This window comes from Aedes aegypti, chromosome 1 (genome assembly GCF_002204515.2).
Source record: "Aedes aegypti strain LVP_AGWG chromosome 1, AaegL5.0 Primary Assembly, whole genome shotgun sequence".
NCBI lineage: Eukaryota > Metazoa > Arthropoda > Insecta > Diptera > Culicidae > Aedes > Aedes aegypti.
Window position 1 is genome coordinate 136,734,652 of NC_035107.1, and position 24,475 is coordinate 136,759,126.

General features: G+C 38.5%; 1 protein-coding gene across 1 annotated transcript in view; it reads left to right on the top strand.

Moving 5' to 3' along the window:
- LOC5564067 (acetylcholine receptor subunit alpha-like) overlaps window positions 1–24,475 on the top strand; it is a 698,646-nt gene that overhangs the window by 535,578 nt on the left and 138,593 nt on the right. Inside the window, exon 3 of the mRNA XM_021848318.1 lies at window positions 22,892–23,031. Within this exon, the coding sequence (XP_021704010.1) occupies window positions 22,892–23,031 (140 nt within the window). The remainder of the gene's footprint in view (window positions 1–22,891; window positions 23,032–24,475) is intronic.

Genomic DNA, 24,475 nt, shown 5'->3' on the forward strand with positions numbered 1-24,475 from the left:
ACGAACAAAACTGAGAAAAAATCATTCAAATCCGTTTACCCGTTCGGAAGCCATTTCGTGACATACAAACACCACTCCATTTTTATTTATATAGATAAGGAACAAAATAGCAAATTTTCACGGAATTAGGTGACTCACTAGATCGGTTTTTCATGGAATGGCTGTATGTGTAGTCAGTCTAAGCTAAGCTGAGCTAAGCTAAGAATCCTTGAAGAAATCTGAAGAGAATCCTGCGAATCTTCTGACGGAAATCATGAAAAGATGAGAATACTGAACAGGGAGGAAATCCTGAGAGTATTCGGATGAGAATCCGGATAAGAATCCGATGAGAATCTTTGAAGGGTTCTCATCAGAATCCTGAGAGGATTCTGATGAACATCCAAAGAAGATGATGATGAGCATCCTGAAAGAATTCTGATGGGAGTCCTAAGAGGATTCTGATAACAATCCTGAGAGGATTCTGACGAAAATCCTGAGAGGATTCTGACAAAAAACCCTGTGAGGGTTTCAATGAGAATCCTATGAAGATACTGATGAGAATCCTGATAGGATACTGATGAAAATGCTTATAGGATTATGATTCTGACTAAAACCACAATAGGATTTTGGAGTGAATCTTGGAAGGAAACTGATTAGAATCCTGCAAGGATTCTGATGGAAATCATGAACAGATAGGAATACGGAATAGTTTCTGGAGGGCATTCTGATTAGAATCTTAAGAGGTTTATGAAGATATTCCTGAGAAGGTTCTGATGACAATCCTGATAGGACTCTTATGAGAATTCCGATAGGATTCTGAGAGGATTTCCTGAAGAGACTCCGAAGGGAATTCTGAAGAGAATTCTGAGAGAATTCTGACGAAAACCACAAGAGGGTTTTGGTGAAAATCCTAAGAGGAATCTGATGAGAACAGATGATAATTCTAAGAAGATTTCGGAGAGAACTCTTCTGAAAATCCTTAAAGGGTTCTGATGAGAATCCTAGAAGGATTCTGATGAGATTTTTGCGAGGAATTTGATGAAAATCCTTAAAATATTTTGATGAGAATCCTGAGAAGATACAGATGATAAGCCTAATAGTGTTACGACGAGAATGCCGATAGGATTCTGATGAGAATTCTGACGAGAACCACAAGATGATTTTGGTGAGAATCCTGAGAGGATAGGATTTGATGAGAATCCTGCAAGAAACCTGATGGGAATCCTGCAAGGATTCTGATGAAAATCTTAGAAAGATGAGAATCCTAAGCAGATTCCAAGGAAAGGAAGAGAATTCTGATGAAGATGCTGAGAGTATTCTGATGAGAATCCTGCTAGGATTCTGATGGGAATCCTGATAGGATTCTGATGAAAATTTTAAGAGGATTCTGATGAAAATCCTGAATGGGTTGTGTTGACAATCCTGAGAAGATTCTGAAGAGAATCCTGAGAGGGTTTTGATGAAAATTCTTAGAGGATTTTGATGAGAATCATGAGAGGATTCAAATGAAAATCCTGATGAGAATCCTGGAAGGATTTTGTTGAGAATCCGGAAAGGATTCAGATAAGAATCCTGAGGCAATTCTGACGAGAATTCTGAGGGAATTCTGATGAAAAATCTGAGAGGATTCTGATGAGAATCCTGAGAGTATTCTGTTGAGAATTCTGAACGATTTCAAATAAAAATCCTTAGTGAATTTTGATGAGAAACCTGAGAGGATTCTGATGAGAAACCTGAGAGGATTCTGATGAAAATCCTGAGTGGATTCTGATGAAAGTTCTGAGAGGATTCTGATGAGAACCCTGAGAGGATTTTGATGAGAATCCTCAGAGGATTCTGATGAGAATCTCGAGAGGAGTTTGATGAGAATCTTGAAAGAATTCCGATGGAAATCCTGAGAAGGTACTAATGAGTACCTCTAGAGGATTTTGATGAAAATTATGAGAAGATTCTGATGAGAAACTTTAAAGGATACGGTTGAGAATCCTGAGACGATTCTGATGAGAATCTTGAGAGCATGCAAATTTTCTAAATTTGATTTATTTATTTTATTTTATTAAAGCATTTTCATGAGGATCTTGAGAGGATTCTGATGGGAATCATTGTAGGAATCAGTTGAGACTTCTGGAAGGATTCTATTGAGAATCCTGACAGGGTTGTCATGAGGATCCTGAGAGGATTTTGTTGAGAACTCCGAGAGGATTCTGTTGAGAATCTTGAGAGGATTCTGATGGATTCTGATGGTTATCCTGAAAGGATTCGGGTGAGAATGCTGAGAGGATTCGAATGAGAATGCTGAGAGGGTTTTGATGAGATACTGATTGGTTTCTGATGAGAATCCGGAGTAAATTCTGATGAGAATCCTGAGAGAATTCTGCTGAGAACCTCGAGACGATTCTGTTGAGAATCCTAAGAGAATTCTGATGAAAGTTCTGAGAGGATTCTGGTGAGAAACTTGAGAGGATACGGTTGAAAATCTTGAGTGGATTCTGATGAGAATTCAGAGAGGATTCTGATATTAATCTTGAGAGAATTCTTATAAAATCCTGGTAGGATTCTGATAAAAATCCCTAAAGGGTTTTCATGGGGATCATGAGAGTATTCTGATGGGAATTCTTATAGGATTCTGATAAGAATCCTTAGAGGATTCTGTTGAGTATCCTGAGAGGATTCTGGCCGACAGGATCTTTGCAGTAACTAAATTCAAATAGTTCGGTCCGTTTATGGCCTAAACCTTAATTTCATCCATCTAGGAACTATATTTTTAACCGAGTCGTGAGTGCTACCGTCAGTTTCTTATACTAGTGCCAAGGTAGTGTGCTAAAGGCTGAGAATCTTTGATCGATTGGAGCCAACACCCGAACGAAGTATAGTACGGAGCTAAGCCATCCAGATCCGGCATAAGGTGACTCGGAGGCAAAGTTACTGACGAAAGGAAACGGCAGGTGATGTTAATTGTGCATCCTTTATTACCCTATGAATTCCATCCCAAAACTGTAAATATTAAATAAATGAATCGTTTAACCCCTCTACCGGCAGCTTCATTTTTTACCGCAAAAAATATTCAAATCAATATAACTTTTTTGTTTTTTAATATTTTTGCACCATTTTTTCACAAGTTCTCAAACAACTCTTCTAGTTTAAGGATCTATGTCGATATTAATTATTGGTGATCTGGTTTTAAAGATATTCCGATATACCTTGGGGGACCGACATTTTCCATATAAAATGCCTTTGGCGGCCATTTTGTTTTTGATAAATTTATCAAAAAGATAAAATGTGGGCTATATAATGCCAGGTAATAAGGAGCTTCTCTGAAAAAATCATACAAATCGGTTTAGTATTCTTGGAGATATCTGAAAATTACGATATGATGTTTTTTGAAGTTTTTAAGATCTTTATTTGACCAGCGTGGTTCCAGAAACCTAAATGGTCATTACTTTAAGACGGCTGCATCAAATTGCTTCATTTTTTCACAACATACTCTTATTTATGTATTGTTCCGAAGAGTGAATATCCGAATACGATTAAAATTCTGTAGCCTGAGAAATTAACGGGAGGTTCTAGTTACGGGTCGGTCCCCCAAGGAATTTTGGAATATCTTCAAAACCAGATGACCAATGATCAATATCGACACAGATCCTTAAACTAGAAGAGTTTTTTGAGAGCTTGTGAAAAAATGGTGCAAAAATATTGAAAAACAAAAAAGTTTTAACGATTTGAATTTGAGTTTTGCGGTAAAAAATGAAGCTGCCGGTAGAGGGGTTAAAAGTTGAATTTCAAATTTATAGTGTCCAAGCCTAACTATTTAAAAAAAAAGTGCAATTCCTTTTTACCTTCTTTCGTTGTGATTACAGTTTTTCTCGATAAAGCAAGTGTGGGTTGTGAGTCCGCCCCTGAACGATTCTCCCGGATAGACCCTGAGAGGGCTGAAGTGTAAATAGTTTTTAAAAATTTGCTTATTAATTATTTTTTTTTAAATTTGGAATTGAAGTTTTTTGAAGTTTTTTTCTTAGTGTTAATTTCCTTAGTTTTTCTAGTCTAGTTTTCTTATTATTATTCTTAAATTTAAATACCAAATCAATTAGTAACAACCGTTGATCTGAATCCTCTGTTTCCGTATTAAAAGTAACACATTCACAAAATAAATTACTAACTTTCAGTAAAGATGACAACAAATCATTGACACATGATCAAATTTTGCATGGCATATTATATCTTTTGAATCATTGAAGAAAAACATACATGTACCCAGTTTTAGTGTGCACTTTCCTCTACATTACTCGATATCAACTCAATGAACTGCTCTAAAACTGAATTTCATGGCTACTATTATGGCTTATTTAAACAGTTTTCTAAAAGTGTTTGTTCCATGACGCATTATTTCGAAAAGTTGACATTTTGACATCCGTTTCATCTAGTATTGTTCTACGTTGCCTGAAAATTTTAGCTTGCGGAGAATGGTTCACAAATTGTCCTATTTTTCAAGTTTTTTCATTATTTCTTAATTTTTAAACATCGTATTATTATTTTTTTCCACCAGAGTTTATGATTGTTTTATTTTTAGCAGCAAAAAATATTATATGACATGTTTCCGTCAAAAAAAATATTATATGACATGACGTTTTTATTCACGAATTCGGTCTTATTTTGCCAATAACTCGGAATCAGTATGCTGTGTAATTTCAACGTCTTCCAGAGAGTTGTTTATTTTATCAAAATGAACAACTTTTCCGAACATACCAAGTCTCTAGAACGTCACAGTAAAAAGGTTAGATTGTGGCGCCATCTATGCGGATTGTGGATGAGTTTGGAGGTGCTACTAGTCTCATGCACAAAATTGTTAAAATTTTGAGAATCAGCCAGTTGAGTCAAAAAATATGAGGAAAAAAGTACAACAAAGTCGTCCGCGCATTCTAAGGTTAAGATGGATCAAAACCGTACCTCAAATCTTCAAGAGCATAATTCTTGAGAACCAGGTAACTATTCTAACTGAAAATTTTCTCAATTGGTCACCACCATCGAATAATCAATCTATCAAGCTTTCAGCTAGAATAGTCGTCTGGTTCTCTAGATTTATGCACTTGAAGATTTGGGATATGGCTTCGATTCATCTTCGCCTGAAAGGCTAAATAAGTCATTTTACTTCACTATTCACACCAGCTTTAAACGAGAGCAGAACACTTTCACATTAAAACATTTCCCACGTTCTACTCAGACAAAAACTGGGAAAGCGGTTAAAGTTGTAGCAGTAACCGAACAGTCTTTAGTCTTTTGTTCTAGCCCTCTTCTTTGGCCATTTGGTCGATTTCAGCCCGAATCGAAGAAGAGAAGACCGGTGAATGTCACCCAAAAACCATTGTCGTCCGGTGATGATATGAGTGTAGTCGTAGGCCCCAAAACGTGCAAATTTAACTTGAAAATGGCACCCAAGTGGAATGGGTTTTTGCTCAGTTCAATAGTTGTATTGTTTTGGGATTATCATCCATTCAGTGGTGGTGGTGGTGGTGAATTGTTTGTGGTCTCCTTTGGGACAATGTTGAGCTAGAAAGGGGTTCAAGCTCACAATATTCCCGTTCCCATTCTATGTTAATCGGATCAATTTTAGGATACTCACACTCCATTTACCATGCATAGTTTGGTTCATGCTTCATTCCTGGTGACCACAAGAGTTATATCAATTTGTGAGAGGAAAAAATGTAGCGATAGAACAGACGGCGCAATTTTCTTTAGACCACAAAATCCTAAATTGGTGATCTTCTGTGGTCAAACTATAAGAGATGATTTATTTTTTCTATGAGAAAGCAAAATTAGCACCCATTCATTTTATTGGTATGAATAAAATATTGTACATGGTTCTCACCATTTACGTTAGTAAAAAATATCATACAAAACAGATGCTTGTATTATATTCCAATGTACAGTATTCGACAAAACATTTGCAAATTTCTCGATTTTCCTTACAAAATTATCAACTATGGTAAGCCAGATCACAGTGGTTTATGAACAGATTTGAAAGAAATTTTCACTGCATGTCAGGCTGAGCTTGAGATTACAATTCTTTTTGAGTAATTTTTCCAATCAGGAATTCAAAAGTCATTACGTTTTGACTAGATTCCACTGTGAATGAAATATTACAAACAGTTGATCTAAATACATGAAGCTAACATTGAGCAATTCTCGCTCAAACCAGGCCGCCATCGGCACCCATCGTTAGAATTCCAATTTTATGTCACTGATCGCTAGTTTTCGATAAAACTTAGGGTTGGTCCTTTCTGTTTTCTCAAATTGATGGACCCCACGTACGCCAGCTAGCTGAATAGTTTGCGAAAAAGCCCATTTTTAAATAAATCTTGGATATTTCTTCACGGGATATGTCTTATATTTCACTTGGAACACATTGCAAATATAGTAGCATCGTATAGAGAAAGGATATAGCTTTCATTTAAACTTGAAAAAAAAAATTGGCGGCCATTTTGAATTTGGCCGCCATCTTGAATTTTGTTATAAAAATCGATTTTTCACCATTAGCGCACCGCTAGTTTTGAATTCTGAGATCACCATCAGAAAGCTGAGGAAAAATTGCGTAGTATAGGCTACAAAAACTAAGTGAGCAATGGTATTTACCCTATCAAATGAACGATTTTCTAAATCATGTTATACGATTTTGACGTATATGGCGGGTGCAATCAATGCAAACATTATTTTTTGTACAACAAAGAAACAAGTTTTCAACCTTTGGTGTTTTATTTGAGTCGAGTAAAGAATACGATTAGAATTATTTTTAGTGAAAAAATCTGGCGGCCATCTTGGATTTTGACGCCATCTTGATTTTAGGTAGTAGAATTTTTTCACCTTGATAGCACGTAGCATGTCGAATTTAGAAGCTATCAATAAATAAAGTTACGTATACTCTTCTTCTTATTATTCTTCATTTTACTGACATTACGTCCCTACTGGAACCGAGCCTGATACTTAGCTTAATAAGTTATAAATCCAGGTTATTAAACAGGTATTTTCTTTTTTAATGCGATTTCTGACAACAGAATAATTATTCGACATATCTTTGGATTTAGTGGTAGGAGAAGGTATCGACCGTGATTGTTTTTATTTTAATTGTTTTTTTTTATGGCTTTAGCGGTCATGCGACTCAAAGCTAAAGGGAGTCAATAGAAGCAAATGATGGAAATGAATAAATGGATAGGCGTCGCAAGGGAGCGACAAGATTGAAATTTAATTACGTGGTGAAAGTTGAGCAAGCCATTTTGAAGTCTGTAAGCATCGAAGCGTCCTGTATTTTGCCTAGCTTCTCTACTGGAAAAGGGTTGGCTTAAAGCTTTGAGCTTTGCTACCAACACAGTAATTGAAGTTAGTAATAATGAATAAATAAATTCAATAAATGAAAACCGTCAAAAAACGTTGATTGTATTAAACAAACATTGTTTTACCCTATGCATTGTTGTTTATTGTATGAAGTTTATAGATTGCGTGTCGGGACATTAGTAAGCCTTGTGGTAATATCTGTAGTTCTAACGTAAAACATTGACAAAAGTGCATTAATTTATAATGAAAGTCTTAAATTTTGAAGCAAAAACATCCTTGATTTTCTAAGTCATAAAGTATCGTTTTTAGTACCGCCCAACATGCATGTGAAAAATAGCGAAATTTAATGATGAGAAGCAGGTTTTGTTCTAATGTGGACGTAATGCCGAAACGCAGGTGTATAATTTCGAGGTTAGAAAAACTGGCGGCCATCTTGACTTTCGACGCCATCTTGGTTTTTAGCAGTTGCATGATTTTTTTACAATCTCAGTGCTCATCATGTTGAATTATAAGGCCTCCATTAAAAAAACAATCAGATTCTATCTTTCTTATCTCAGCTGTTCAACTGATTGTTCATTTGTATCAATGGTTTTAGACCAAATAAATAAAAGAAATAATGCTATTTTACAACTCGAAGATATGCAGAAGAATCATTCAGGTTGCAAATAAGCGTTAAAAAATCCTATTTGATAATTTGTTTTTAAAACTAGTTAAGCTGAAGGGCTGGCTCTGTTCCAGTAGGGACGTAACGTGAGGAAAAAGAAGAACAAGAAGAAGAATAAGTGTAACGGTAGCATTGAAATTCAACATGTTGAGTGCTAACAAGGTGAAAACTCATTCTACTACTTAAAACCAAGATGGCGACAAAATCCAAGATGGCCGCCAGATTTTTTCACTCAAATTAATACTCCTATTCTTCATCTGTCTCAAATAATACACCAACGATCGAAAACTTGTTTCTATGTTTGCATTGATTACACTTGCCATATACGTCAAAATAGCAGAACATGATTTAGAAAATCGTTCATATCATAGGGTGAATACATTTTGTAGCCTTACGCAATTTTTCCTCAGCTTTCTGATGGTGATCTCAGAATTCAAAACTAGCGGTGCGCTAATGGTGAAAAATCGATTTTTCTAACAAAATTCAAGATGACGGCCAAATTCAAAATGGCCGCCAAAATTTTTCAAGTTTAAAAGAAAGCTATATCCCTTCTCTATACGATGCCACTAAGTTTGCAATGTGTTCCAAGCGAAATATGAGACATATCACGTGAATAAATACCCAAGATTTATCAAAAAATGGGCTTTTTCGCAAACTGTTCAGCTAGCTGGCGTACGAGGGGTCCACCAATTTGAGAAAACAGAAAGGACGACCCTTAAGTTTTATCGAAAACTAACGATCAGTGACATAAAATTGGAATTCTAACGATGGCGGCCTGGTTTCAGCAAGAATTGCTCATTATGCTATTCATTGAATTTCTTGAGTTATATCAAATATTGAAATTTTTCGAAATATTCACCTTGAAACCGTTATTGCTTTTGAACTCGTGATTAGAACCACTCAAAAAATATGGGGAATTTCGAGTTCATAAGTAACTAAGATGGGTTCATAAGTAACTAAGATCAAACCTTGTAAACTCAATTATTTTGTACGGAAAATCGAAAAAGTCGCAAATGTATTGTAATGTACAATAATACCCTATATCCAGTTTTGTCCATTCATAACATTTCGAACGCACGCGCGTTATTTAGAAGCATATATTTTAACAAAACAAGGCATATCGTCTCTCCCAATTTTTTTCACAATTGGCCTTTTGATGTTCCAACTAACACCTTTGGAACGACGTTTGGATCTACAAACCTAGACACCCAATGTAGCATTCACAAAAAACAATTGTATTTTTCAAATAAGGTGCCAGTGCCATTAGTGGACTACCTAAGCTATAAAAAAATCATAACTTAATAACGAAAAGCCTAAACAGAGATCTTTTGGCGTTAACAGAAAGATTTAAACCTCTACTGTATGTGTAAAATATGAAAAAGAGTGATATAATTATTGTTTGAGCATAAAATCACTTGAGCCCAGAGTGTCGTATTTCTCATGTATACATACATGAGCTAGTGTGCCATGCGATATCCCATTAGAGTGATGCAATTTTTTAAGTTTTTGCTCCCTTTTGCTTAAACGATGTCAATTATGATGAAAATGATCCTCCCAAAGTTTGAAGTGATTCGGTAGAAATTTGACTGTGCACACGCCATTTGAAGTTTATATGGAGATTACTATGAAAAACGCCAATCTTTTGTGTTCAGCCCTCTATCTCTTCGTCATAATAATCTATGGAAAAGTGAACAAATTCTTCTAATGTGAAATCCTCTCAGCTACAACTTTGCCGAAGACACTTTTTGATCGGACGTCAGGAAAAATTGTTATTCATCTTCATAAAGTTGGTTTGCATGTAGTATGCTTCACCAACTGTTCGGCAGGCAACAGTGGTGCTCCTGGCGGGAAGAATAGATCAAAGTAATCCAGGTTACTATGTTCTACAGCAAAAAAGCAGTGTTGCTCTGAAAGTAATTGAATGATCATCTCAGCATGATATAGACTTTGTTATCAATAATAACAAATTATCCATACGTCCCATCAAAATGTGGACTTCGGCAAAGTTGTAGCTGGGAAGTTTTCACATGAGATGAGCGTGTTCACTTTTCTATAGATTATTATGACAAGCAGTAAGAGGACTGAACACAAAAGGTTTGCCTTTTCCATAGTAATTTCCATATAAACTTGAAATAGCGTGTGCACAACCAAATTTCATCAGAATCACTTCAAATTTTTGGAGGATCATTTTCATCATAATTGACATCGTTTAAGCATAGGGAAGCAAAAACTTCAAAATTTGCATCAGTCTAATATCCCATATCGCAGCTTACAGATTATATGAGACACGAGATGCAGATACGTACAAAATATATCTTAGTGAGTGAGTCTCATTCGACATCTCGTGAGGCTCGTCACATGCACTTACAAGGAGTACTTTTATGCAGTTATGTTTGCCTAGTACAATATCCCCACGGAAGCATACGGCTTTGGTCTATGCCTATGCTTCTTCGGTGAACAGCACAAGTTTTTCCATTCAAATTCTAGAAACTCAACCGCATTGAACCGCGTCAGTCTTTTCAAACTGCTTACAGGCAGTTCAATCAAAAATTTAATCCCTTTTAAATGCTTTTGAAACCTTCGCCTGCGAGTCTCAAATGCACTGTCACATTGAGATTTGCTCATGAGACGACGCATGAGCCAGTGCAGATGTGATCGTTTGAACTAGTACATTGCAAGTTGAGCCACTTTTGGTACACGTGTTCCAGTAGTTGCGATAGTGCTCCAGTAGTAGACGTTCGGGAATGATACAAGGAATTTTAAGCATAATAGTTAATTTTTACATAGGATTAATATTTTCCCTCGGGTTGCTGTTCCGATATCTTTCGAATGAAGCATAAAGATCATCTTTGGGACTTTTTTCCATTCTAAAATCTGCTTCCATTCGTTGATCCACTACTGGAACATGACGACAAGGAAGTATTTTTTTGCGGAAACTTAATTAATTATATGACTTTTTGATAAGATAAACAACTGAAATTTGGCAAATCCACTAAACTAGAAGCGATCTATCCACCAAAACTAGCGCATGTTGTTTTTATCGAAAAATGTTCGTATTATTCCATAGTCCAATCTACTGGTACATTACAACCATTGGTACCGGCACCCAAGTTGATCACTTAAAGTTTTGAATTTCTAGATTTGTTGTCTAGACATGTTATTATTTCCAATGGGTATCACTTCTTATGATTCTGTAATTGTTGATTATTTCAAGCTATCAATTTAAATGGGATTTTACAGTCACAATTACCGATTCCCTAGAGGCAAACCTTTCATCAAAACATTCACCTTGTGTCTTCTGTGAGAAACTATAAGATGTGCATCTACAGGATAACAATGTTGCTATCGAAAGACATAACATTTCCTAAAAACCGCTGACAACAGTCGCTCTTCTCGACTCTTCACAGCGCGAACCTTTCTTCGAATTGAACCTTCCACCTTTGGATGAACAGCCATCCCGTGGCATGGAATCCATGAGTTCCATTTTACGTGGGTGGGACCGACATCGTCATTTTCCGAATTGACAAGCGATAGGAATGATGATGCGGATAAAGTTTGAAGCCCCTCAAGGGGGTGTTCAGTGGCATCGTAAACCGCAATTTGATGCTCATCAAAAAGTGCACCTTTGTGCGATGGAAAGATCGATTGCCCATCTGGCGGTTGAACTTTTCAAGAGAGATTGGCTCAAAACGCTACATTAGTGTAGTAAGCATACAGTTCGTGGAGGATTTTTCTTGCAGTCTAATCGGGGACTGAAGAAACAAGATTGTAACAGAATTATATTTGTTCATATCAGTAGTCGCTATAAATCATAAGCACTAGTAGTAAAAATTACGAAAATTCTAACAATATCTTTGTGAAATCAAATAAGAATATGGGTAATGTTGACGTAGGACTACTATGGACAATCCTTCGATCAATTCTGGGTCAGACTCTAACAACAGTGCGGTAGTTTTTGCAGATGATAGGATGTTTGATAATAGATGATAGGTGCTATGATTGTGAGTATTCAATTACGTTATGGTTTTAAGGGAGATTTGTCATTTGGTTTGGAAGCTTTTTCAGAGTTTCGGATTTCAAAGTAAAATATTAAAAAAAAATCAGTGGGAATTGTGTACAACACACGACCGCATACCGTAACTACGCCATGTGATTTACTGCATTTGAATTTAAGTCAATTGTCGTAATTGCAACCTGCATTTAGTTATACTTCAGAAAGTAATAGTTTGTGAATTTATGAACAATGAGGAGCGCTCCGTTTGAAGAAGTGCCCCAGTCATCGATATCGTCGTTTCTCTTCTTTTTGGCATAACGTCCTCACTGAGACAGAGCCTGCTTCTCAGCTTAGTGTCCAATGAGCACTTCCTCTGTTATAATTAATAATATAATGCCAATTTCGCATTCATACATTGTGTGGCAGGTAGCATGAGACTTTATGTCCACAGAAGTCAAGGAAATTCCAATTACGAAAAGATCTTGGGCCGACCGGGAATCGAACACAAACAATTTCAGCATGGCTTTGTTTTGTAGCCGCGGACTCTAACCACTCGGCTAAGGAAGGCCCCAATTGGCAATTGTGAATTTTTCATAACAAATAAGATATTGTATGATGCTACGAGAAGAATTAAGAGATTATAGCAAGTATGTGGTACACACATTGGGAAATATTACACAATTAACTCTTTGGTACACATGTGTTGGCCCTGAAAAGGGCCGATTGAACAGTGACATTCGAGTAACACGGACACACTTTTTGACGGCGAACATGTTGGAATCCTCCTCGTCCGTTGAGATTTACGGTGGCGATGACGATGGACACTTCTACGAGCGACTTTGGCTGATTTTCTTCAGTCATCTAGCACAGATTCTGCAGCCAATTCTGGAAGCACGAGTCAATCTACAAAAAATCCAATTTGATAATTTGTCTTTGAAGCTAGTGAAGCTGAGGGCTTGCTATGTTCTAGTAGGGACGTTACGTCAGGAAACAGAAGAACAAGAAGAAGAGTAAGTGTAACGGTAGCATTAAAATTAAACATCTCAATCTACTACTTAAAACCAACATCTCAATCTACTACTTAAAACCAAGTTGGCGTCAAAATACAAGATGGCCGCCAGATTTTATCACTCATCTGAATCGAATTAAACACCAACGATTGATAACTTGTTTCTTTGTTGTTGTTGTTAATGTTCGACAACTGGCAACACTGTTACCTTTCCGCTCTTGCTATTTTTCGGTGCTCGATTTTGTATGTTTTTGTCGTGCAATTTATGTCGAAAATTATCAGTGACTGCTGATTCCGGCGTACAGTAGTAGTCTTTTTAAGTGTGTAGTGATTGTTCTCCCATTACAACGCCGTGCAAGTGTTTATTTTGTGATCTGAGTTGTTATTGTTTACTATAACACACTCCCGAAAGCGACATCTGGCGGCAATATTTGGAAGCTATTCGGCTGTATTGGATACAAGTGGTAGCATAGTTTCATACAAGTTGCAAATCCCTGACTTGGAATAGTCTACCAAAAGGCGTTTGCGGAGTCGTATCGAAACGTTTTGCGACGAAGGAAGCCTGTCATGCTTGTTCAACCCTAGGGGCGATCCATTAATTACGTAAGACAATTTTCAGGGTTTTTCAACCCCCCCCTCCCCCCATGGTAAGATTTTTTGTATGAAAATTAGAAATAAGTTGTATGGCGCGTAAGAAATCTCAAACCCCCCCTCTTCCCATAAACTCTTACATAATTAATGGACAGCCCCCTAATGGAATCGGGTAGGATAATAAATTGCAATGGAACATGTGGCCGGCTTTACCATTTTACTTGTGTAGGGATGAGTAAATCCCAATATACCGCGTGGACGGCAAAAATTGGTTTATATTGGTTCTGCGAATCCTGCCGTCTAAACTTCGAGCCGGCTGTGTACGATCGGAATAAAACTATTATGAAGGCTCTACGCGAGTTGCTTATTCGCACAAATTCCATGGACACGCGTCTAGCCAGCTACGGAGAAAATCTGCGTAAAATAAACAGTACGATATTTGGACCAAAGCAACAATCTAAATCGTCAACGGACTCCCTTAATCAGTCAAACTTTTTGCAACAAATTGATGAGATGACTTTGGACGATACGACTGATGACGAGGTCTTGCGAAAATACTTCATTTTTTGAGGTGCTGGATGAAGTGAATGGCTCTATTGCCCTCCTACCAGATAAGTTTGTCGTCGGTGCGAATAAACGAGTGCAAATTATCGCAAACCCGTCCAGTGGCTCAGGAAGTAGTGAAAATTCACCTCGTATCACTGTTTCCACTCCTGCCGCTACCAACAAGCAAACGTTTGCTCAAAATGACCGACCTTCTCGTCGACATACGGATAGGATCACCAATCCTTCCGTACTCCCCGGTGATAGGATGTCGGTGACGAATTCTGATAGATCGCAGAATGGAGTGTCTAGGACTCAACCTGAAGCTCCATCGTTGAAAGTCGCCAACATCACATCAGATTCCCACGAACTGGAGTCCTTCTACGTCACTCCTTTCGCACCTGATCAAAACGAGGATGAAGTAAAACGTTATGTCAGAGAAATTTCCAATATCCACACATCTTTGGTGAACGTGGTCAAACTGGTACCGTAAAATGGGGTGTTAAGGACTCGTGGGGTTTTAAGGGATTGAACTTCTCAATCAAGTTCGACAAATCACAGAAACCTCGAAAATCGATGTATAAGTCATCTATAATGCTTGATTTGTTCAGAGGATTGTGAACTGCATTATGTAATAGGAGCTGTCTATTAATATGAAGTATTGTGGTTTCTAGAATTTGAAAACCTTTCAAAACATTTTTATTCGAATTTTATGGGCTAAATACATTTATCTACAAAACCATGAAATATATTTGAGAAAAATTCGCGAGTAAGGTAGAAGATAAGGAAATTTAATTGAGATCATAGCACAGACAAAAACTTCATAAAATTATGTTTGGGTTTCAATTTTTAGAAACTTTTATGAGAAAAGTCTCGTTTTGAAAATATGTGGGGTGTAAAGGAATTATCTATTCTAACATTTCTAAGTAACTAAACTCATTAAATTTATGCCGTAATATATTTCAATATAGTTTTGAGTTGTTCCGTCAAGTTTAACTACAATGTGAAGTTAAGGGATCTATTTAGTAAGTCACTAAATAGCTCCAAAAATGACTTATTTCAAAATTTGATAAAAGAAATAGGAAAACCTAAATAAAACTGATTAATGTGAATATGTTTTTTTTATGATAATTTTTTCAAAAGTTGTTCCATCACATTGGAGAAAAGTTTGCAAATAGGAATGATTATCTTATTTGAAATGGTTTTGGAGCTATTAATTCTTTTAAGTTTTGAGATTTATTGGCGTAATTTCGGTCCACGGGTTACATTAATAAACAATCGTTTTGATTAAAGCCGACGTTTCGAGCATTTATTTGCTCATCTTCAGGGCAAACTACAATTTACAAAAATATACTATTTGTCTGATCAAGTCCAAACATTAATTAATAATGTGGGCTTCGTGGCCGTGCGGTTAGCGGCGTCAGTCTTTTAGGCGTATTGTGTCACGGGGCGTGGGTTCGATTCCCGCTCCAGTCGGTGAAAACTTTTCGTCAAACGAAAAAATCATCGCTGGGCTACTGGGTGTTTCGTGTTGTCCGTTGCAGCCTATGTGCTGAAGACGGTGTAAATTGTCTTTTTTAAAATACTACTTACATCATTGATTTGTTTTTAAGTCAAGTGGGTTTGGACAAACATTGATTGAACGGCTAACCACATTACACTGCAATTACAAATAAATTTCGGACATAATAACTTAACTCACATAATTTTAATTTGAACGGAGCACTAACTTACACAGCTTTCACCCGAGCACATCTAAACCGGTTTGACCTAAATTATGCCAATAAATCTCAAAATCAGTCTAGACGGTCGATATTCCATCAAATTATTTTAAGTTTTACCTAGGTCCTAGATAAACAATTAAAGTATAAGATTTTTCCGAGCTTTTTTTTGGAAAATATATAGTGTGCGGTATAGTGTGAGCGATTCCACTCTGTATTGGAAACTTTTCGTTAGGATTTTTCCCGATCATGCAACTTGGTGTTACATGCAAATCCGTTATTTGGTGTGGTGCTTTATTCAAAAGGCAAATTGGACACTTACCCTATCCACATTTAAAGCTTGTTGAAATTATCCATCTTTTGACAAGTCATGAGAAGATTGCTCTGCACTGTTATAGAATACGAATACTGCATATAAGTATAAAAATCTTTTCAAGACAATTGTGCGATGCACTGATAGCTTGCTTGAAAATAGAATCAATAGGTATGAGAGATTTAGCAGTTAAAATAAAATGATTAGCGTTTTCAGGAGTTCCAACTTGAATTATATTGAAGTAATATCATCTTTAGATTTAATAAGACCTTTAGAGTTGAAGGGACACATCAACGATGTTGACCAAAACAATGTTTTTTTTGCTGTTGGCAAAATATAGTTTTATATACAAAGCTCAAATTCCTTAACACCCCATTTTGCATTTTCGTCAAAAATCACACATATTTATGATTATCTCAGAAATCTGCCATAGGATCATCTTCATTGTAATTGGCTTTTGATATACACGCCGGGAGAATGGTAGGACTGTATTTTGTTCAATTACTGGCATAATAGAAGTTGCTCGAATTTTAAGTGGAATTTTTTTTTCATCCCTTAACACCCCATTTTACTGTACCTAGGGGTAGGAACGCCGAAGATCTTTCTTTCGTGTCGTTTAAAGTGACTGTCAGTAAGAATGTCTCGAATGTGGTCGGTGATCCCTGGTATTGGCCGGAAGGAGTTACTGTACGTACTTTTGAACCCAATCCAAAAAACGGTTCCGCACAACGTCTTCCAGTAATTCAATAAATTTAGAAACTACGAATCTCCCACAACTCACGTTATCTGTTGTTAAGCGTCCGCCGTGAAATTTCAAAATCTTTGTTTGTATCAGATCTTTTGCAATTGAAAATTGATTGTCCACATTAACTGTCGCTTCTCAATTTCAACGTACCTCATCGTCCTCTTCGTTCTAGTACTTTCATATTTCTCCATGGTGCTCGTACTAATTACGGATATAACGAACCGTTTTCCGCTATGTGTCGTTCCTTCAATCGTTGCTCACATGAATTCGATTTTCATATCCCCGCTCCGAACGAAATTCTCTCATCAAAATTCTTGTTGACCTCTTTTTAAGGCTAGCAAATTAAATCGTTTTAATGTTATTATTAAGAAAATAAGTGTATAGTATTAAGTTAAATTTTATCATTTGGATTGTATGTTTTTCTGTTGGTACTAAAAGATGAGGAGGTTTTGCGCCCATTTGAGATAGAGCTGAGGTGCTCAACTCAAACGGGCTTTTCCCTGCTCCAAATAAAGAATAATAAAGAAAGAATAAAGAAAGAATAATGTTTGCATTATTTGCACCGCCCTATACGTCAAAATCGTGGAACATGATTTAGAAAATCGTTCATTTCATAGGGTAAATAACATTGCCCACCTAGTTTTTGTAGCCTATCTTTCACAATTTTTTCTCAGCTTTCTGATGGTGATCTCAGAATTCAAAACGAGCGGTGTGCTAATGGTGAAAAATCGATTTTTCTAACAAAATTCAAGATGGCCGCCATTTTTTTTTAACTTCAAATGAAAACTATGTCCTTTCTCTATATGAAGCCACTAAATTTGCTATGTGTGCCAAGGGTAATATGAGACATATCACGTGAAGAAATACCTAAGATTTATCAAAATATGGGCTTTTCGCAAATTGTTTGGCCAGCTGGCGTATGAGGGGCTACCAATTTGAGAAAACCGAAAGAACCATCCTTAAGTTTTATCGAAAACTAGCGATTGGTGGCATAAAATTGGAATTCTAACGATGGGTGACGATGGCAGCCTGGTTTCAGCAAGAATTGCTCAGAGGAACCTTTGAGCTTGCCAATCACTATGTCTGACCAGCAGCTGATGGAACATTTGACGAACGTCTCCTACTACAGCGTACTGTCGTTGCCGAAATCCATTACCTTCAGCAGTGGCGTTAAAAGATCAGGCCCCGCTAGTAGCATACAGTTAATTAATGTTTCTCCTATCCAGGCTGCTGCATCCCATACAATGCGTCCTTTTCCCGATTTACACGGGTGCTGGACGACACCCAAGGGTAGATATCAAACATGGCGTGGTTCCGAGTCTCGTAGTTCATCTCCAGTAGCTTTGTGTGCATATCCGCGTTCCAGATATTCCTCAATCTGCTCCATAAAATTTCTTTTAAATTCTGGTATACTGCTGAGTTTCTTCTTCAAACAAACTAGACGACGCTCAGCCATCTTGTAGCTATTGGGGAATTCGAAGTCGTCATTTTCTCATGGAAGACCACATTCGAACGTCCCAGATTCAGTTCTTCGAGTAGTCTGCGCCACGAGCCGCCTAGCGTGCTGATTTTCGGGTGATTCCAACGGTGGCATAGAGTTCACTCTAATGGACTCTACGGGAAAGTAGTCGTAAACGAGACTGTGAAGTTTTTCATCTTCAGTGCAGTTGCACACATGAAGCATTACGTTGGCGCTACGTTGCGTTCTTCGTCCACCTCCAAAAATCGTTAAACCAAGTCGCGTTTTCGCTGCTATAGGCTCTCCGCTTCGTCGCTCACGTTTGTCCAAGGCCACTTTCAACGATGCATTATCAAAACCAATGAGAATGCGAGGCACTGCATTGGTGTAGCTTGTCAGGCAGTCCTCGCAAATGCGGGATATGATTGGATAGTGCTTGATAATCCAGGCTTTGTTGAGGTAATTCAAGGCGAGGCACTGTTTGTACCTTCGAGATGGCGTAGTCTGGTCCACCGTTAACGCCAGAAATGTTCAAATTCACTTGACGTGACGTTGGTTCCTTCCTAGTAACGCATCCAGTCCACTGTATACACAGCGTGTTAATACTGCCACTCAATCCCAGATCTTCCGCTATTTCTTGCTCGATCAATGTGACGTTCGATCCATCATCCAAAAACGCGAAGGTCGACACGGTTTTCTCATTGCTGGTAAGAATGAAGGGTAATACTTTGAACAGAATGCCCGCTTGGCGAGGGCAGTGAGCGGAGATGACTCCAGATGAACTCGCTTGTAGAACAGCGTTAGTTGGCTTGGGATTCGCAGTATGAAGTGGCTGATGGTAAGGTTCCTTGCAACCGTCAACTTTGCAGAATTGCTTACTACGGAATGGCTAGCGAACTTTACACAACTTCGGAGTTTGTGATCGGTTTTGTTGCACGCATGGCATGACTTGAAAGCAGAAAATTCAATTTTAGCTCGAAACTCTGTTTTCTAGTTCGAGACGTAACCGGTTCTGTTGGCCTCGACGATATGCGCATTTACAAAACCACCTTTTTCCTTCTTTCCTCGGTGGTTGTCGTCGTAGTGTTGGTTGCACTCTTAACCGATGAAGCGTAATCACTGAATGCCTTCAGTGTCACGTGAGCAACATTTTGGAGCCGTATGGAGCCCCCAGTCCAGTCGCAAACTTGGGGGAAGCTTCCCTACTAGCTCCGACAGCGGCTATTTGAAAGGTGATTCTGTAGGTTTACACCTTCAATGTAGGTTACCAGGTTCCTTACTTCTCGGCTAAAAGTGATGAGAGTTTCGAGCCTGTTCACGTTCGGCGATGGAGCGTGACGAATCTTCGCAAGCAGGCAGTGAACTAATTGTTATGGTCGTCCACATTCGTCACGTAACGTCTCAAGAATCACAGGGATTGCCGCAGGTAGAGTTAGTATACTTTGGGCCTTCTCCCGAGCCGACCCTACGAGACTTTTATGCAGTCTGGCTAAGTTCTCGTCTGGCTGAATCCCGCACATGGCCGTTGTGGACTCCAGAGCGTTGATGAACATTGGCCACTCCAAGGGAACACCCGAAAGCTTTGACAAAACCCGCGACACAACTTGACGTACAGCAAGCTGTTGAGCAGTCAAAACTCCTTCAGCAGCTGTTCTAGGATGAAAGCTCGAAACTTGGCCTGGAAATGTCTGCCGAATGTTTTGTGCTTGATCGTGCTGCGTTTGCGAGGCGTAGACTCCTGGGACAGCTCTTACTGCTGTGCTTGATAACGGGTTTTGCGGTAATCTGGTGGATGCAGGGACGTTTGGCCACGCAGGGTAGTACGATGGCTGGTAGAGGCTCATCGGATATGAGGCATTGATAGGAGGCCCAACCGGCATCTGGTTGGCTGTTGAGGACTGTTGCTTCACGAAACTCGAACTGTTGTTTTGTTACTACTGTGCCGGAAACGAGGAAGCTTTTTGTGGCGAAGCATTTTGGTTTGGCGGCATATCGTAGCCAATATGACCACCATTCTGACATTGAGGCTGCTGCTGTCGCTCCGATTGGACCTTCACTACAATTTTGAGCAGGAACATGACTATCCATGTCTGCTAGTACTGACTCCTTCGGGCCTGACTGACACGTCGGTGGAAGTTGTTGCTCCGGTGGACACGATGGATGTTGTCTCTGCTGGAACTGTTTAAAGGCTTCTAGATGCGGTACTGACGATGATTACTTAGACGGATTACTGGCAGCCGCTTTTATCACTACTTTTGGTGACTCATTGGTGGCAATTGAAACTTTCGTTTGATTGCATTTCAGTTCTTGGAGGAAGCATTGATGAGGCTTGTATATCTCTGGGTTTCATGAGGGGAGGCTGAATGAGTTCCCATCGGATGATGTCGTAGAACTGGAGAAACGCCTCGTTGGGACTGTCAGTGCCAGGATCCCGGTGGTGGTAACAATAGGGGTTGATATTGCCGCTCCAGATTGTTGATGTCCGGCTTTGCAGGCGTGTCCGCCGACTGGTTGATCCAGGTTCTTATCTCATTCTTGTAGCTGTGACGACTTCTACCGCTGTATCGGTTTCTGAAGCTCGATGTACTTCCTCTTAGACGTCTTTCAGCCTGGATTTCCGCCTCTATTTGGTGCTTCTCGACTAGAAAGGCTCGCTCCCGTTCCGCTTGCTGCAGAAGAAGACGGTCGTCCAAAGCTTTCGACTCTAGTCTAGTTGCCATAGACGTAGTTGTGCACTAGAACTTCCCGAGCTGACGACAATTGCCGACTTGCTACTGGCAGCTCCACGACTGGAGCAATAGCCACAGCACCAATGGATATCCTTTACCGAAGACGTCACTCCCGCACAAGTAATGAAACCAGGTCCCGCGGGCGACCATATCTTCAACGCTATCCGGCCTGTTGCAGACTTTGCAACAGCTGGGAGACGGCATTCCAAAACTACTTATGATTGGCTGGAAACTTCGTGGACGTAGTAATTTTTAAGAATGACACAGAAAAAAACCGAACTACGGAAAGTTTTACAACACATACATTGCCATCTCAGTTGTCTGACAGTATCGCATGTAAAGGGAAGGGTGTAAATATACACAGTCGTTTAGAGTAAAATTCAAAACAATAAGCTATGAACAAATAGTTTTCAGCAGGGAACGTTTCACTTTTATCCATCGTTACATCAACATTATATTGAAATTTATTTTATACTTTTCATTCCATTGAACTAGGCTTACTGACTTAAGCCATTCAAAAATAAACATACTTAAACCAGTTCGTTATATCAAGTCAGTTGAAAACATTTCTTATTTTAACAAACGGCAACTTTTTGGGAATTTTCTTGAATTTTTAGCCAAAAACTTCAATTCTAAATTTCTTGAGATTCCTCCAAGTTTTTTTTTCAATTGGCTAAAAGGTTCAGAATGATCACAATCGAGCCATATGGACATTTATATAATAATGGACATTTTTTATAACAACGGTCTGTCAAGGCACCGTGATTTTTGAAAATCAAAAGCTATTTTTTATGCTTTCAAAAAGTATTATATCTTTCCAAACCGTTTTGATTCATACTACGGACACTTAAGTGCTTAGTGAAGTAGAACTCATAGAGGCCTATAAATTAAATCATTTTGTATACTATACACTCTAACTTCTAACACTCAACCTTCTTTGAATTTGTCCATAATTTCACTCATAACTTATACATTTTACCACGCGTAATCAGTATTTCACACAACTGTTACGATCTTTACTTACAAATTGTGACGTTTTGGAGATTCAACAACCCCAAATTCACTAGGGATACATGATTATTATGATATTTGTACCCAAATGTGAACATGTGTAATTATTACTTGGGCTTAGGAATAAATATAATTTTCTGTAATTCGAAGACACAGGCTTCGTCTATCCAAACTGTCTCTAATTAAGAATACAAGACAGCAGGAAGAAAGTATTTGCCATTCGATCAATGATTTAATAACAAATACCTACGTAAGCGACAAGTTGTACACACATAAGCAATATGTATTATGTCCTGTCAATCCCAAACTACGACCGACCTGCAAGTACATTTTCTTATAAACTCAAACCGACTGTAATACCACCGCTTTCAACTTCCAACTACAAGCAAAAGGTGGAGCAAAAATGTTTTCCAACAAGAAATCCCTAAATTCAATTCCACCTTAATTGTGTCACATTGGTGGTGATGGAGAGACGATCAGCGAGTCGCACAACTTCTGAAAGGATGGGCGTGGGACAGTTTTCTCCAGGAACTTGAAATTTATCGTTTCGGGGGAAAGTTTTGCCGGAAGCATAACTTTCGGCTATCTCCAGTGCCACGGTTGGGAAAATTTAAAATGCCGGCCACATCAGTGCGGGCTGCGATTGAGTGGGATGGAAAAGTTTTTGAAGACGGTTGACCAGTGTTGCCAAGTGGATGCTGTGAGCTCACTGCGCACAGATTTGTGCTTATCTAATTTGGGAAAAACTTTTTTTTCTGCTTGACTCGACTTTCTTATTCTCTCTCTCTCTTTCTTTTTGTTTCGTTTCAGTATGCGCCGGAAATCCTGATGCAAAACGACTCTACGATGACCTGCTCAGCAACTACAACAAACTAGTTCGGCCCGTTGTTAACGTTACAGACGCACTAACCGTAAAAATCAAACTAAAACTGTCGCAGCTAATTGATGTGGTAAGTTGAACTTTCCGTCCGCTTCTGTCGATTATTTATTACGGTCTACCAGTTGTGGTTTCACTTTGATGAGCTTTAAATTTGTTTGCGTTGATTGAGTGGATGAAAGTAATCAAAACTTTCTTTTTCGAGCCTTCTGTGTCTGGCGAAGGAGTGACAGGCGATGTTAATGAAAACGTTATGATGGGCATAACAGTTCGTAGCGTTTGATATGAAAATAGGTGCAAAACAATTCATAGCTCAAGAATTACAAATAATTTGCTACATCAGACCATTTTAAATAGGGGAACTTACGTATTCTCGGCAGTCTAAGCCGATGCCACGCTTCTTTTGTAATATTCTCGGACATCAGCAGATAAATTCCGTGTTTGTCTGTTTACATTAATGCGTTGCTCAATCCTTTATCGATTCATACCGACAGACTTGTCAAAATGCTTTTGGAAACGTTATTACAACGCTGCGAACACCTCTTGTCAGTGTGACTATTGTCGGCAGCCTCATTCTGTTCGGCAACTTTCCCATAAGAACTGCTGATGAAACACTTCGGCAGCTCCAAATCAGTTGCATTTTGAGACGTGTTCATTTGAATTGATGACATCTCTGGCGGTATTGTTTGTTCAGTCTCTGAAATCTCGTCAGTGAGAAGCGGACAGAACAAAGAATCATCCAAATGTTTTCATTGACGTGTTTTGATAGAATAATACTGTGAATTTAGCGTTTGAAATTTGGTTGCCGATAATAGTCGAATGGTGCCGAAGCCGTAAGTCTCCCTACTTATTGCATTTATAATGATCAAAAACATGTGAAATACTGAAGGAGAGATTTGAAGGTTTGGATTATCCGCTTGAGTTGCCTTCTGAGTTGAAGGGCCACCGATAAAATAGTTCAGATGCATGGATGTGGATGATTCGAATCGTCTATGGTAAATCGATGAAGGAATAGTTGACCGCAGCACACTTCATCTTCATATTTGAGGAACGGATGAGCTTTAGAAAACTAGTCTATCAGGTGGTGGTGGTGGTCAACAATCGCAAGTCCAAGTAAAGGACGCATATCTTGGTAGGTGATTGCATCATACAGTCCAAGCGATCTCTGAAGCATCTTGGGGCAATGATCGATTACCAGGCCAGCTTCGATGTCTAATAGCTATGTTGTAATTACCAGGAAACGCAAGCTCATGGAAGGCGTGGCGCTATCCATACTGAGATATGAAGGATTAATCTGGTCTAATATGCTTGAAACGAACGAAAACCTAAAGCAGTTGGATAGCAAATATAGAATAGACGGGATGACGCCCGTCGGGCTCATCATCAAGTAAGATGTTCAATGCTCCAACCAAAAAGCTATCAGTGGGGTCCGTAACACGTGTAAAGATACAACGCTCAGAGGATAGCAACATAAATGAAATTAGTCCACTAAAGTTAGATGGACCCATCAGCAAACC